At 37.1% G+C, this 15369-nt stretch overlaps 4 protein-coding genes across 5 annotated transcripts; 3 read left to right on the forward strand and 1 right to left on the reverse strand.

The window, feature by feature from the left end:
* The first annotated feature begins 77 nt into the window (after window positions 1-77).
* On the forward strand, window positions 78-2937 carry LOC123682922 (beta-1,4-galactosyltransferase 4). Of its 2 annotated transcripts, none has more exons than XM_045621754.1 (5): window positions 78-674; window positions 736-1001; window positions 1066-1489; window positions 1550-1768; window positions 1848-1984. In XM_045621754.1, the coding sequence occupies exons 1-5, from the start codon at window positions 547-549 to the stop codon at window positions 1861-1863; spliced, it is 1053 nt and encodes a 350-aa protein (XP_045477710.1). In that variant the 5' UTR covers window positions 78-546; the 3' UTR covers window positions 1864-1984. The 2 variants fall into 2 exon arrangements, with proteins under 2 accessions (XP_045477710.1, XP_045477709.1); XM_045621753.1 differs by lacking the exon at window positions 1848-1984 and adding an exon at window positions 2035-2937 and having other exon boundaries at window positions 79-674.
* Window positions 2938-3003: 66 nt separating this feature from the next.
* LOC123682923 (sperm flagellar protein 2-like) lies at window positions 3004-9280 on the forward strand. The gene is made up of 14 exons (XM_045621755.1): window positions 3004-4401; window positions 4498-4663; window positions 4844-5103; window positions 5166-5430; window positions 5496-5727; window positions 5778-6238; window positions 6290-6534; window positions 6602-6959; window positions 7019-7254; window positions 7312-7473; window positions 7531-7903; window positions 8011-8520; window positions 8592-8885; window positions 8939-9280. The coding sequence occupies exons 1-14, from the start codon at window positions 3046-3048 to the stop codon at window positions 9235-9237; spliced, it is 5217 nt and encodes a 1738-aa protein (XP_045477711.1). The 5' UTR covers window positions 3004-3045; the 3' UTR covers window positions 9238-9280.
* A 132-nt stretch (window positions 9281-9412) lies between these two features.
* On the forward strand, window positions 9413-11120 carry LOC123682925 (zinc finger protein 84-like). The gene is made up of 2 exons (XM_045621757.1): window positions 9413-9736; window positions 9786-11120. Exons 1-2 carry the CDS (start codon window positions 9614-9616, stop codon window positions 11103-11105), a joined length of 1443 nt encoding a protein of 480 aa, XP_045477713.1. The 5' UTR covers window positions 9413-9613; the 3' UTR covers window positions 11106-11120.
* Window positions 11121-11322: 202 nt separating this feature from the next.
* LOC123682924 (fatty-acid amide hydrolase 2) lies at window positions 11323-15201 on the reverse strand. Its single transcript, XM_045621756.1, has 5 exons — window positions 14803-15201; window positions 13120-13472; window positions 12516-12964; window positions 12087-12413; window positions 11323-11942 (listed from the first exon to the last, which is right to left on the reverse strand). Exons 1-5 carry the CDS (start codon window positions 15034-15036, stop codon window positions 11674-11676), a joined length of 1632 nt encoding a protein of 543 aa, XP_045477712.1. The 5' UTR covers window positions 15037-15201; the 3' UTR covers window positions 11323-11673.
* Between the last annotated feature and the right edge of the window lie 168 nt (window positions 15202-15369).

Raw genomic sequence — 15369 nt, forward strand, 5'->3', positions numbered from 1 at the left:
GATAAGACTTTCTAATCATAGATTTGACAGTAAATTGTTCTATTCGTTGATGCAATTCTCTGTGATATGTCATTGTGACATCTGCAATCTTATCTGTGATCCGCGATATCCATGTATTGCAGCTGGGTTGTATTGGTTTTTCTTTCTCGCCCTAGTTTTAAAGTGAATTTTAAAGAAAAATACCATATAAACTAGAAAAATCACCCAAATTTTCAAAAAAAATTAAATCAGTAATACATGAATTCAGGTGTATGTTAAGTATACCTATAAGGAACAAGTATATTAAATGGATAAGTGGGATACTTGCAGTAGACTTTTTCAAATATTAATATACGAGTAGAAAATGCAAAATGGTTTCATTTTTAGCATAGCCAAACTTCTCTTCTATAGTTTCGAATTGAAAAAATGTGATATTAAATGAATTCTCCTGTAGTTATACTTATAGATATCCTTGGTGGTATACAAATAAATTTAATCTAAACAATCCATCGTAATCAAAATAAATATGTCTAAGGATTTACCTTTGATTAGGAAGTAACATTAACTATGAAGGGGTACTTACTGAGTTGTACTCTATACAAGGGGATTTTTTCACTTATTCTGATACTTATTGCTATTGAGTACCTCTTTGGATCAGTATCTGATTCTACGAATTATGTTTTTAAATCAGCAACGTGAGTATTACAGCTAAATTTTGATCTTATTCAGTATTTAATATGATTTCCTTTGTTTTAGGCTTCAAAGAGAAAATCCAAATCATCATAGTCAACTTTATCTTAAAGCTGGTTCCAAGAACAAAACTAATACAAATAATACTGAATTCACAAATAGCACGATGAACATATCAAGTGTGAATGCTAGCAGCATTGGATTTTATGCAAAGAACCTTAACAATTTTACATTATCTTTTGATTCATCTATAACTGATTCAGTTTCAAACAGCACTAAAGTACTTAATACAACTGATTTACCATTATGTCCTGATGATCCTCCAAATTTAGGTAAGCTATATTCACTTGGTATAAATTGATGATGTATTAATATAAAAATCTTATTGATTTATAGTGGGAGCAATTCCTGTTAAAAAGTTTCCAGTTCCTACAATTGAACAACTTGAATCTCGTTTTTCATGGCTAAAACCAGGGGGCCACTATGCCCCTGAATCTTGTAAAGTAATAAAAAAAGTAGCTATTGTGATACCTTTCCGTTGTCGAGGTGAGCACCTTTTGCTTTTTCTTCAACATATGCACCCGTTCTTGAAGAAACAACAGCTGGACTACACGATATTTATCATTGAACAAGAAGGAGATGGCCTCTTCAACCGAGCACTATTAATGAATGTTGGTTATATAGAGGCATTGAAGAGGAGAGATTTCGACTGCTTCATACTTCATGACATCGATTTATTACCAGAAAATGATAAGAATCTGTACACTTGCCCTATCCAACCGAGGCATATGAGTGTCGCAATTGATTGCTTCAAGTATAAGTACGTCCAAGTCAATTTTTTTTAACAAATCATTTTTATTTAGAATGAATATGGTTTCAGGTTACCTTATAAAGAAATGTTCGGTGGTGTTTCTGCCATTTCCACTAAACATTTCAGAATGATTAATGGCTTTTCTAACTCTTTTTGGGGATGGGGTGGAGAAGATGACGATATGTCTAATAGAATACGACATCACAAATTATTTATATCGAGGTATCCACCGACTATAGCTAGGTATATTATGCTGTCTCATAGAAAAGAAAAGCCCAGCCCAAATAGGTAAGTCGACTTTAAAAGTAATCAATATGTTTAAATGAATTGCCTTAATAATCTGAAGCCCATTCCTAACCTAACCTAGGTTTCAGATGCCATAAGAAATGGTTTTTAACTTTGCATTCTATGATCCAGCAGTATCTCCAACATAACATCCATAAAACCCTGAAAGTCCCCTTCCTGAATCCTCGCCATAAAAGTCATAGAATATGGTATCTCACAGAGCTGTATGATGATTTCCACTTTATGAATTTGTCTTCTTTTTATTTTAGATATGATGTGCTCAAATTAGGCCAACAAAAATATGATAAAGATGGTCTGAACACTCTCAAATACTCTGTGGTGAAAAGTAAGGATTTATTACTTTACACTTGGATTCTTGTAAAAGTAGACGTGCCAAGTTGATGTACCAAAATTTAAATCCAAATCTGCCAAATAATCGAGATTATTCAAACTTTGTGGATAGCACAAAATACTTAAGTTCTTTAGTATTTTGAAAACTTGCGTAGTTACTTAGCATTTATACCATGAAATAGCCTGCTTAAATGATGCGCACTTCCTCTCAAATCTTGAGGGTAGCTAAAATGTATGGATACATTGAAACTTTTATATTGTAGGTCTCAAATTTCAAAATTGAATTCAAATGCTGTAGAGTTTTGAGTATATATATAGTTATCAAAAAGGTGCAGCTTACTCAATTTTTTATATCTGCATTTTAAGATTATCAAATAAAACCATATTCGACCATAACGTTCAATAATTAAATGAATTAAAGATCAAAGGCCTAAAATTTAAGTTTTCATTGCAGTATTCATATAGATGTTGTCTGTGATATTTGCACAAGTATGAGCAGTTTTATTAGTAGACAATAAGGATTGTATTCTCATGGAACAATTAAGAACCTTAGAGGCATGAATGTAAATTACTGTGTTGGTAATTTAATCTTAATTAAATTTTGTTTTTAGAAACAAACAACTTTTTCCTATTTTTTTTTTTTATGCATTCCACTAATTTTATTTTAGTGTAATGAAAAATCTTCTTTTTGATATGATTTTTCCATATCATTGAATGAATCTGTGAATATATTGAAAAATGTCGCACAAAATTTGTTTAGATTTTTTTTAAATTGTTGTATCCGATGTAAATAAATGAAAGAATATATTACTGAAAATTTATGTATTTCATTACTTAACCTTTTCCTGTTTTTTGGAACAGTCTAATGTTTTCTGTCGACCTTTCATTGTGACACACTTGTCATATATATTTTCTTTGAATTAACAAAAATGCTAAAAATAATTCAAGAATGGCTTATGGACTCTCTAGGCCTCATTGTAGATTTAAAAAAGATTGATTTTGGCAAAAGAGTCAAAGATGGCTATCTAATAGGGCAAGTGTTGTGTGGTTTTGAAGTGATATCAAGAGAAGAACTTTGTCTCATTAAACCAACTGAAGACAGAGAAGTAGCCATGAGCAATTTCATGAACTACGTTCTCATCTGGCTAGGTAAGCTAGATATCAGGCTCAAAGACGTAGAACTGGATGACCTACTAGACGGCAAAGAGAGGGTGGCCATCAATTTGTTCTACGAATTATATCTTGCCCTTCAGAATAAATCAAAACTACACATGATAACCCAGAAACGAGTTATAGAAAAATCCAAGCAGCCTCACCCTAAATTCGAGGTTAAAAAAGTCAAGGAATCAAAACTAGACGACCTGACCCTAGAACTCAATCCTCATTGTTATCCTTTAATCGAAAATAGAGACATCATCCGTTGGCATAAAGACATCCTGCACTCCTTAACCAAACAATGCGAAGAAGCCAGAAGAGAGTACCTTTTATACTTCAACACCAGAAGAAACGAAAGACCACCGACCCTAATCTGTACCTGCGACCTCCAATGCGTTTGCCCGAAGAACGAAATTAAGAAGGACCACATAGACTACCCTGAGGAAGCCAGTCAAGACTTCACCTACGACGAACTTGTCGCTCAGCGCAGAAAATCGAGAGATGTGAAAAAACACGAGCCAAACTTGGAGGAAGCGAAACAAACAGTGAGGAAACTGAAGACTAGAAGGTTTGAGAATAAGGAAAAGGAGATACAGAAGATGCGTTTGCACACTGAGCTGTGCGAGGAGTTTTGGAATGAGATGGTGAAGCACCAGGAGAAAGAAATTGAGGAACTGGTGGACGACAAGATAACTGCACAGTCTTTCTACGAGAAACAGATGATCAACAAGTTGTTTCAAGTCAAGCATCAACAGGAAGTGATAAAGGAAAACAGAAGTTTCGTGAACGAAGAGATAATGAAGCAGAACGAAGAGGACACTCTTCAGAAGATCTACATGGAACAGAGGTTATCAGACGAATGCGTCTGCGACTATTTGTACGAGAGAGAAAGGATTAAAGAATTGCATCGAAGGGTGTATGCAGAAAAGTTGAGGTTGAAGAAATCTAGGATAGAGAAGATATGTAAAGAGACAGCGGAGGATCTGGTGAACTTAGCTATTAGGGTGGCTGAGTTCAAGGAGGACAACAAAGACGAACCCACAAGAAGAAGATACGACGATTGGGTTAGTTTGTTCATCAAAGGTGGTTCCATACTGCCGAAAGTGGTGCCAACCGAAGATATTGTGCAGGTAATCACAAGCAACTACCTAACTGTATAGTCTGTTAAGCGAAACTAGTTTTGATCTAGCAGGAACTTCTGGAATATATTGTATAACATTTTCCAGGACCTCTCAGACCTGCCCGAAGAAGAGGAGCCTGCTTTCATTGAGGAAATTACCAGGCAGGAGATCATAGACTCCAAGGACTTCGAGAAGTACCACAAGAGCGAATGGCCATGGGAACCAACAAACCTTGGAGAGATCAAATTCAATTTCAAGCTGATCGAGAGAGGTAAACTTTAGCCTAGTTTAGTCTTTTGTCAATTATTGTTAGGTCTGATATTCCTGGTTTAAAATTCTATGGAAGAATCGAACCATAGAATTTGCCCAATCACAGAAAATAGTCTCATTACTCTTACTCTAGTGTAATGTGTAATGGCATATCCCGTATGATTTCATATATCTTCGACAGGTATGAATATCATTGGTTACATCGTGCACAGACTGCTGTTGGCAAAGTACCCCAGCACACCGCTCATGCCAAAACCGGACTTCAAGTTCGAATATTCTGTGTGCATTAATGGCTTGACGGATACTACCATACCAGGAAAACTCCAAAGTTTGCTGAGCTATAAGGACATTGAGGTCTTCGAGGTCTTGGACGCAGTGAATTACTGTTTGGATAGGTTTGCTCAGGAGCAAAAGCCCGAAGAAAATGAGGATTTGCAATCCGTTAGTCTTCCTTCTTCTTCTTCTCTTGAAGCATTGCCGTCAAATGTCATATGATGTTTCAGATAGACGTGGAGGAAATGGAAGATAAGATGAAAACTAGCGCGGTGAAGTTGGCGAAAGGAAAAAAAGGCAAATTGTCGAAAGATGTGGATAAATCTAAGAGTGGCCTGTCAGTTAACCAAAGTACACAAATAGTAGTACCACCTGTAATGAACAAAAAACATCAAACTCCTCAAATATACCCATGCGAAGAGGTGAAAATGTCTCATGCCGCTACGCTAGGAGAAATAGCTCAAAACTCTATGAACTTGGGTGAACCCTTGACAGGTATAGGTTATGAGGGAATCACCCTCTAGCGGATATTCTTCATAACTAATGAATCGACCCAACAGATTATCTCGTGGCCGCCATGATAGTGGAGTATCTTTATTCGGTTTCCGACAAGAAGGGCTGGGCTTTGATCAACTACCCTACAAGCTACAATCAGGCAGTAACTTTGGAGGAAAACATATCCTCCACGCCACTGTGCAAGGACTCGAGTGCCATCAAAAGCATAATGGACCTCTCAGATCTGGAAGAAAAGCCTCTGGAAGGGTTGATGAGAAAGGAAAGAGATCCCAAAAGGTATCTAGATATAAACAAACCATTGGAGTATTCCTCAAGTCGATTTCCAGGTATTCCAAGTTATTTGCTCGACCTCCAAAACTCAGAGACGATGACGCGTACGACACTGTACTAACCGCCTACATAAAGATTATCAAAACTAAGCTGGACAGTGTAGAAGAAGCTGAAAGTAACCTTCCTCCAATCACCAAGTACATCGACGAGTCTGCAGACGCTTTGGAGAAGTTCTACGCGGAACAAGGTTGTGCTTACTTCATGTTTTACGAATCCTTTGACTACAACACTGTCAAGTACTTGGCCAGATTGGTCATCGGAGACTACAGCTTGCCTAGAAAATCATCGGTTGAGCTTTTTGGTAGATCGGTGCTACTCGGAGAAGAAGAAGTTGAAGATGATGTTGGCATAAGGTACCCAAAGTCTTCTAAGGAGATTAGCATCAAGGAGAAGGACAAAAAGAAACTCTACTTGCAGAAGGAGACTGATGAAGACACCACAACGAAAGAAAAGAAAGGTGAAAACGATCAAATTTAATACCAACTTTCTTCTTAGTGGTACGTTTTAGGAAAGCCTTCTAAGCAGGGTAAGTCTTCGGAAGCTTTATTAGCGATGACGTGGGAGCACAAGAGTGTTCAGGTGCCGCCTTTGGAAGATATCTTTGAGATCATCATCGAAGAGGAAGATCTGGATATCTTACCGGGCGAGGAAAAGTGGAAGTACCTGGAAATCCCCATGTCCGAAGAGCTACAGCTAATCCTGGCTAAGATGTGCGAGAATATGGAGAACCTCTACATAGAAGACTTCAAGCAGGTTCGTCAGCTCAGCTTAACAAGTTCTCTGAAAACCTGGAGGCTTAGTATAGTTATATATCTTCTAGGTCCTCTTCATGCGAAGGCTGGTGCTCAACAACATCCAACCTTACATCTCCCACACCAAAAGCCACCTTATGGAGTTCCTTCAAAGGCCTGATGATCGACAGGAGATACTTCACGAGTTCCAGATGACCTTCAACGAGATCTCTGAGTGTCTTAGATCAGACGATGAGGTTAAAGCTGAGCTGCACTGTAGGGCTGATGAGTTGAGGAAAGCCCTGCAGGCCACCAGCGAGAGGAACATCATGGAGTCTTTTGGGGAAAGGGAGAAAATCATAGAGATGCACTGGTTAAGGAAGGAACTCCACGAGCTCATGCAGATTTACCTCTGCGGCATGCAGCTGGAACTAGATAGGTTTGTCGGTGAGTTTGATTGGGAATTCTTTTGGCGAAGTTGGTTGATTCGAAATGCTTCATTTCAGATACTATTCAACTACTGACAGATTATTATGTATGTGGAATAACAAATATGCCACCCGAAGAAACTCCATTTGCTAAGGAACTGATCAGATCCTTGGAATCGGATAGCGTTCAAAATTACGAGTCTTTCTCCATGTGGGAAGACGCTTTTGACACCCGATACTTCAACGAAAAAATGTTGGCCAAAGTGACAAAAAGCCTGGAGTTCATTGAAAAGACCAAGAGTTCAGCTCATAAGGTATATTCTATGGTTACTCACTTCCCTCTTCAAGATTAACGTAACCTCTATTTTAAGATTGTAGGCAACACACAAGGTAAGTTTGCGCTGGGAAAGCCCAAACCAGAGAAACAGAAGGGTAAAGGAGCACCTTCGATCCAAATGTCGGATATAGTGAGAGATAATATGGACAAACTAGTCGAGGAATGGAAAACAGCCATAGAAGCCGAATCCGAAAGGGTATCAACTTAAGAATTTTCTATGACATAATGACATTCGACTGGGGTCAATTTCAAGGTGACCTTCAGGCTGAGACTACTGAAATGCGACAGCGAACACTGCTTCAGAGAGATGTCGAGCAAGGTGAAGGACATGATGAACGAGATCTATGGTCACATCCGTATCCGGTACAACAACGAGCAGTCGAGCATAGAGCAGCTGTGCGACGTCATAGCGAACGCGGTAGAAAATGAGACTCCAATCCAGATAGAACTGTTGATCGACAGGGATCAGTTCTTTGTTCATCCAGAGATCCTTCTGTTTCCCGATGACTTACCCCCACCACCGCTGCCGGTCAAGGAGTGGAAGAGGGAGTCAGTTTTCACGATCGAGCAACTGAAGAACTTGCATAGGGTGTTGCAGGACTTGGCACCCTCAGGGACAATTCCAGGTGTATATAGTATTTCCTTACATTTACCCTGAACCTTCTAGCAACCTCTTAGTCATTCAGTATATCAAAATATTCTGGGTTTCATACATCATTAATGTTAATAACAGAGAGGCAGTTCACGTTCTTGCTGCAAGACATGCTAGTGCACGATGTGGAAGATGGTAAGGAACCTCTAGCTCCAGAGATGTGGCGCATGCTCACCACCATAGAGCTGGAGAAGGTTGTAAACGAGCTGTTCTCCAAATCTGAGTGTATCCACTGGAAAGACTTCATCATTTACAACCTGATGATTGCAATGCCATCTTCGGAACAGCTGTTAGAGCTCAAGAGGGAGTTCCAAAAGAAAGATAAGGGTAATACAGAGAACATTTCTGTACAAGACTTCAACGCCTTCAGGTTCTGGTTCGAGGAGTGTTTCTGCAAGAAGGACGAGTCCGACATGATGAGGCTGCTACTGATGAAGGAGCTCGTCTGTGACCTCTACAGGGTGAATGAGCACACCGTGAACTACTCCGCTATGTTGGTGGACTTCTGCAAGGACCACATTGGAGCTGTGGGTTTCGCTAAGCTCCTGGGCATCATTCTGGACCGTCCGGTTTGTTGGGACGCCAATATAGGTACTGGAGTTCCACAGGAGTCGTCTCTAGGTCTAATAAAATCGATGAGAAGTGATTTTGATTTATCGTAGGTAAGAAATACGTACAATATCAAATACTACGAAGGGAGGCACATGAAAAGAAGGTACAAGCACGAGATGAGGAGATCAGAGATGATAAGAAGATGGCTAGGGACTTTCTAGGAGAAATAGCGGACGAAACCGTTCATCAATGTGACAGCGTCATCATAACAGATGCTCCTGAGACTCCAAACTCCATGGAAATACTGAGTATTGAAGGAGAGACTTGTGGCGACCAGTGCCTCTGCGATATGAGGTGCTACTGCGGCGATAAACCAGAAGAGACGTTTTCGAATATCTCAATCGGTGAGAGTTTTGTTTTTGGCATCTCTAAGTTCACTTGAAAAAGGTTTTTTCAGATTTCGAAGAGAGCTTCGATCCCTCCTTAGTGTATTTCTTGGATTTCGAGCCCATTCTTGCTGCCGAAGCTGTCGTACTTCAGTGGTATACCCAGGTGCAAAATATAGATGGTAAAAGTTTCAGACAGAGGGCAGAAGAAATATATAACGAATGTAAAAATCCAGATTTCAATAATTCTGTTTTAGCCCATGAGTTTTTGAATCACTATAAGTTTTCACAGCTTCTTGCTAATACAACTAGATTCACAGATAAATATCCATCGAATTTCTTACAGCATCTCATTAAATTCAGGAAATAATTTTAATCCCCATTGCTTTCTCCACAATAAATAGTGCAGCTAATACTTGATGAATTAATTTGAATAACTAAACTGTGGTTTAGAAAGCATTCTGTGACTTTGATGATTATTATCAATGTCGCCAATGTAAGGAAACGAAACTATTAAAACTTTTATTTGATTAACTTGGCAATACTCGGTTGATATACGTTTAATTGATATTACAAGTTATTCTAATTTTTACTATTGTTTGAATGGTGGAAATTGAAATAACTCTTATTCAATATTTATTAAAAAAATTTTATACATTGTGGTTGACGTTTCAATGTGTGAGGTTATATTTTGAGAATGTAAACAACTTGAGTTGTTAAACATCAAAATAAAGCAAAATTCACCAATGATTTGGCCTGAAAACTTATGTAGACTTTGTGGAATTATTAGCTCAGTCCAACATTCGGTTTTCAAGCTAGTGGGAAATGTAACAATTGAATATAAAATCAAGAAATGTCTGAATATTTCTGTAAGTATACAATACCAAATTTTTCGTTTAAGCATTAAGTTGTTTCTAGATATTCAAAGACGATTACAAACCTCAACAAATCTGCAACGATTGTTTACTAAAAGTTGAACAGTTCTCAGATTTTGTCGACGTCTGTATAGAGGCGAATCAAAGACTTGATTCTCTGCTTGTGAGTAGGAATTCCTGGTCAGAAGTAAAAAGCTCCAATGTACCCTTGTATATCCAACAGAGAAGTGTGATAGTCAATTTGAAGAATGGTATTGAAAATTATACAAACGAGTCCATAGATTCATTGCCTCTAGAAAATCTTAATGTACCTTTGCAAGATGATGTGCTACAAATTGTTGAAAATACAAACATATATACAACAAATTTACAAGATAATATAACAAATTACATGAATACAGAAACAAGATATGTACCATATTATCCAGAGTGCAATAGTACAGTCTTGAGGCATTCTTCTAATGTAGAAAGTTTACATAACAATTTATATTCGGATAATGACATGAATTATGGGTTTACTAATAAAGATAACGCACCTCATGAATTGATCAATAAAACTTGTACCGATTATTTCTCGACTGAAAATCAACTAAATTTCGATAAATGTTTTGATGAAAATATTGATGTTGTTAATTTCAATACAAGGGATGAATGCGTTCAAACTGAGGATATATTGAAATGTAAACCCACAGAAAACTTGGTGTCTGTAGAGTCAGTTAGAAATAGGTTGAATTTAACAAATGAAATTGTTACAACTAAAGCTAAACCGCAAAAACAACATAAATGCCCACACTGTGATAGAATATTCATGAGAAGGATTTCTTTGAATTCTCATATAGCTATACATACTAAAAACCGACCTTTTGTGTGTTCAAAATGTGGAAAGACATTTCCCATCAAAAGCGAATTAACTGTACATAAAAAAATACATTCTGATCAGTACCAATGTAAAATTTGTCTGAAAACTTTTGTGGTGCCAAGCAAACTAGAAAGACATCTCAGAACACACACTAAAGAAAGACCATTCAAATGTAATTTTGTTGGTTGTGAGAAAACATTTTCTGACCGAAGTAATCTATTCGAGCATAAGAGCACACACCAAGAGACTAGAAATTTGAAATGTGCAAGTTGTGAAAAATATTTTAAAACAAAGAGTCAGCTAAAAAGCCACAAACTTAGTCATAAGTCTGATGTTTCATACACCTGTGATATTTGTAAAAAATCTTATAAGTATAAAACTAACCTGTTCTTACATTTGAAAAAACACACTGGTTATACTTGCCCTTTTTGTAATTTAAATTGTGAAAAACTCTCAGTTTTAGTCAAACATAGGAAAAAGTGCAATAAAAATGAAGCAAAATAGTTATTGTCTTTTTTTTACCCTTCTATATGGAATGAGACTAGGAATCAATTCTTGAAAACATTTAATTTGGCTATAAAAGAATATAAGACACTCTGTATAAAAATAAAGTTGTGAAATCAAAATGAATTTGTTGTAAAAAAATGTAATTTAACCCATTGAAAGTTTGCATGTGTAAATTCATATATAAAATTGCTATATAATATATTCAGAACAATAATACATTGTATAAAGATTTATTATGGTAGCTAATATATTCTTAAGTTATAAAAATCATTGAATAAAACTCTACTAAATTTTATAACAAGATAAAATTAATTCATCAGAATATTCATTTTATATTGAAATAGCACAGTTTTATTGAATACATAATGATTATAGTATTCTCCAGGTTGTGGTTTTATAATTGCTTCAATGCGTTCGATAAAAATAAAATCACAATGACAGAAATTCTTTCACAAATGCATTACATGAAAACCCAGATAATATAAGAAATGCAGAATACTGAGTTTTAGTGCTTATCACAGTGACTTAGGAATTTTATTCTAGTAGCAATTTTTCAAAAGCGCAATCAATCGACTGCTATAGGAACCCAGCCACCAAAAGCCTTCTCGAATTCTATGGCCATCGCCAAACATAACCTATCATTATTTGGCGCCGCTATAACTTGCAGACCCATGGGGATTCCCTCAGAATTCAGTCCCATGGGAATATGAGTTGCTGGTAGGCCCAAAACATTGATGATGCTGGTGTAAGAAAAGTTCAAGGGTTTGAAGATTGGCTCATTGTGGAAAGGAGCTACTGTGGGGTGCGTGGGGTAGATCAAAACGCCATTTTCGCCTGAAAATTACACTCTATGGTAGTCTGCTACACTGGACTATAATAAACAAGGCTATAATTGTTCAGAAACACAGGAAAAGCTGACAAATAGTACAACACTCCTGATAACTTTTTATTTCTTCGATAACAACATTAAAAGCTCACCCAAAATTTCTATTAACTCTTCCTTGAGTTTGTCCCTGAAGCCGATAAGTTTAGTGTGTGCTTCACCTCCATGTTCAACCCCAGTATTTTCAGCGATTGCCGTGCACAATGCTATGAAAGTGTGATTGGAACATCTCAAGCACCATTTCAACAATTCTAACGGCATATTCAGGTCGCCCTCCATATTGGTCAGCTGCTGTTGAAAAGAAGGCCCATTCGCAGTTTTCATACAAGCCAGCCATATCTCGGCACTCCTCTTAAAATCTTTAATTTCCAATTTTTTAATTTTACTCATGTACGCCTTTTCCAAGTACGTAGAAACTCTTCCTACAAAACAAGAATAACAAAATTAGCATTCGGAACACACCCTTTACAATTCTATGATTCATAATCGATGGTCGATTCAAGTCATAGAAACGTTTCACTCACTGAAAAGTGCTCTTATTTCTTTGTTGACAGGAGAGACATAGAGCGAGCCTTGATCGTCTTCTTGATAGAAAATGTTGAGGTCTTTGATGTTAACCGGTTTGTGCAATTTCAGTTCAGATGCCTTATCGCCAGCAAGTATCTTCAGCAAGGGCATTAGGTCGTCTGCATGTCTGCACATGGGTCCCAACCCTAAGAAAGTTTGAAGCTCTTCACAAGTAGGAGAAGGAAATTGTCCTTCGTTCGATACTATTGAAGGTGAAGGTTTATGGCCAAACACGCCATTGAACAACGACGGTATACGAATGGAACCCCCAATATCGGAACCTAACCCAAAAGCGGAACCCGCCGCTGCTTGGATGCATCCTTCGCCTCCAGAAGAACCTCCCACAGTCCTTGCAGTGTGGTAAGGGTTATTCGAACGGCCATGGACGTTGTTGTCGCTTTCCCACCTGCAAAACCATAGAAGTAGGTCGAATATCTGTAGTTCTCACCTAAGGAGACGTTTGGACTACAGTAGTCCAAATGAACTTTTCGTAATATCTACCACACTGAATTCAATGTCCATTATAACAGTGGTATAAGCATAAAATTCCAGGTAACTCACCACATGCAGAGTTCTGAAACGTTCGTCAGTGCTATGGGAATGGCTCCAGCGTTCCTCAAGTTCCTGACAGCTATGGCATCTTTTTCCGCTATGGTGTTCTTCCTAACTACCAATCCTGCAGAGTAGATCATCCCCTCTACTGCTATACCGTCTTTGGTGGTGAAGGGTACGCCTAGTAAGGGTTTGTCTTTGGCAAGCGTTTGCTCAGATACTTCCCCAGATTCCAAAAGCTTATCCACACCCCTTGCTTCTTGTCTTGCTTTCTCGAACCTGTCTGCAACCACACAATTCAGGGTTGGGTTGATGACTTTTATTCGGGATATGAACGATTCTAAGACGTCCACACATTTCACCTGCAAATAAGAAGAGGCGACCATAGAGATTTTCGGAACGTACCCCTCTGCGACCATAGAGGATCGGTAATTTGAAAGTTCCTAATTAACGATATTGATCTTCAACTTCAAGCATTTTTATTAGAAAATATCCTAATATGAATTATTTAATTGATGGACAATAGTGTTAGAAAGAGCTTTTATTTGGAAAAGATTCAAAAAATCCCTTAAATAGGAGTCATTATAGTAGAACTCTTTCTGTTAAATTTCGAATCAACGCCTAAATAATTTCATTAATTTATCTCCTGCAAAGAGTTGTCTATCTAATTTAGTTATGAAGAGTCTAAGCAGGTATCCTCAACAACTCAATTCAATAATCAAGGTCAATGTGTCATTTATGATGTTTTTAAGCACGTACAATTCATTTGATCAAGACAATTATTGATTCAGAATTAAATGTGGAATCGATAGAGTTTACAATTTGTTAGATATTCGACCTCAAGGCCAAGGTTTTCTCAATTAGTCCTTCTTCCAGTAAAATTGGTTTACGCTAAATTGATAAAAAGTCACCTGTATATATTATAATGGTAGTTTAATCAATTTTGATATGAAACAATGGAATACATTATGGGTGAATAAACTGAATGAATAGAAAAGATATCCTTACAATATTGGTTAATTGAATGAATTAAACCAAAAGGTTGTTCTTTGTCATTTAATTTGACCACAAAATAAAGAAGATTGACATCGTTGAATCGTAAAAAATGAGAAGCTGAAAAGATTAATATTCAAGCTTAGCGCATACACCAATTTATACTTCATCCTAATTCAATTCAAACCAAATTGTTAGGAAACATCAGTAGTACATCGGATTTTGTGCTAGAATTGATAACACTTATCTTTGGAAAGATAATGAAAGTAAAATATTTATTGTAGGTATTTATATTTTCCACTTTTTTGAATAAATCAGCGATTACATAGAGAATGTCATAACATTTTATTGAATCACTGAAATTTTTTGATGAAAATTGATTGAATAGGGTAGGATGAAAAAGCTTATTCCATTATGAAACTTGATGCAAATAAAACCAATATAATATAATGAATCTCTTTGATGGTCCATTCGAAAATATTGTTTAGTTACCGGTTTTTTAATGAATCGATGTTCAAGGACGATCACTGTTATTCAATTAGATCGAATTCGTTCATAAAAACAGTTGAAGTAGCCGACAGTCGATTAATTCTTGGAATTAAGTGACTGTAAAACATCAAGGACCCAATAGTTCTCACATTGTTAGTTAAAAATGGTGAAGGTATAAGGTTCCTCCACCATTTCGCACCAAGTACATACCTTTCTTGTCCTGATCTTGTAAGCTAATTGAGTGACAGAATCCAGAAGAAGGAGATCTAGGAATGGGGGCGATTTCTGCGAAGAATACCGGTACATCAACCAAAAGAAGTTGTGGATCATGTAGTCGTACACATTAAAAACCAAACGGATGAGGACTATCAGATAATCTAAGACAGTCTTCAAACTCGAGGAGTAAGACCCCGGAGTCTTTTTTCTAGACAAAGAGTCGTTCATGACGATCAGAATTGAAGTGAATTACGATGACACAACGCGTTGTTTATCAACTCAGAACACTTCTCGTGCAACTATTGTTGCCTTGTCGGCTTTGCCTCGACTGAAACATTGGATCTCATTTTATGGTTCAAAAACAGATCGGCGCAACATATGAAGATGTGTAATTATAGAAATGTACGAAAACACGACTTCTGTCAAGGTGTTTGTCACCGTCACGTGCTGCTACAGGGACGGTCTGAGATTAAGGAAATTCTTACACCGACTATCGTTCACAAAACCAATATTTAATCTGAAGATTCCAGAAAGTGAAGTATTTGTGGACTCACAGATCAA

This window comes from Harmonia axyridis, chromosome 6 (genome assembly GCF_914767665.1).
Source record: "Harmonia axyridis chromosome 6, icHarAxyr1.1, whole genome shotgun sequence".
Lineage (NCBI taxonomy): Eukaryota > Metazoa > Arthropoda > Insecta > Coleoptera > Coccinellidae > Harmonia > Harmonia axyridis.

Excerpts from the sequence above, each read along its gene's own strand:
- LOC123682924 (XM_045621756.1), bottom strand. The coding sequence starts at position 15,036 with ATGAACGACTCTTTGTCTAGAAAAAAGACTCCGGGGTCTTACTCCTCG. Across the intron at positions 13,473-14,802 it reads ACAAGATCAGGACAAGAAAG|GTGAAATGTGTGGACGTCTT; the intron begins GTATGTACTTGG and ends TCTTATTTGCAG. Across the intron at positions 12,965-13,119 it reads GTTTCAGAACTCTGCATGTG|GTGGGAAAGCGACAACAACG; the intron begins GTGAGTTACCTG and ends ATGGTTTTGCAG.
- LOC123682925 (XM_045621757.1), top strand. The coding sequence starts at position 9,614 with ATGATTTGGCCTGAAAACTTATGTAGACTTTGTGGAATTATTAGCTCA. Across the intron at positions 9,737-9,785 it reads AGAAATGTCTGAATATTTCT|ATATTCAAAGACGATTACAA; the intron begins GTAAGTATACAA and ends AGTTGTTTCTAG.
- LOC123682922 (XM_045621753.1), top strand. The coding sequence starts at position 547 with ATGAAGGGGTACTTACTGAGTTGTACTCTATACAAGGGGATTTTTTCA. Across the intron at positions 1,490-1,549 it reads ATTGATTGCTTCAAGTATAA|GTTACCTTATAAAGAAATGT; the intron begins GTACGTCCAAGT and ends ATATGGTTTCAG. Across the intron at positions 1,769-2,034 it reads GAAAAGCCCAGCCCAAATAG|ATATGATGTGCTCAAATTAG; the intron begins GTAAGTCGACTT and ends TTTTTATTTTAG.
- LOC123682923 (XM_045621755.1), top strand. The coding sequence starts at position 3,046 with ATGCTAAAAATAATTCAAGAATGGCTTATGGACTCTCTAGGCCTCATT. Across the intron at positions 4,402-4,497 it reads CAACCGAAGATATTGTGCAG|GACCTCTCAGACCTGCCCGA; the intron begins GTAATCACAAGC and ends AACATTTTCCAG. Across the intron at positions 5,431-5,495 it reads CTTGGGTGAACCCTTGACAG|ATTATCTCGTGGCCGCCATG; the intron begins GTATAGGTTATG and ends TCGACCCAACAG.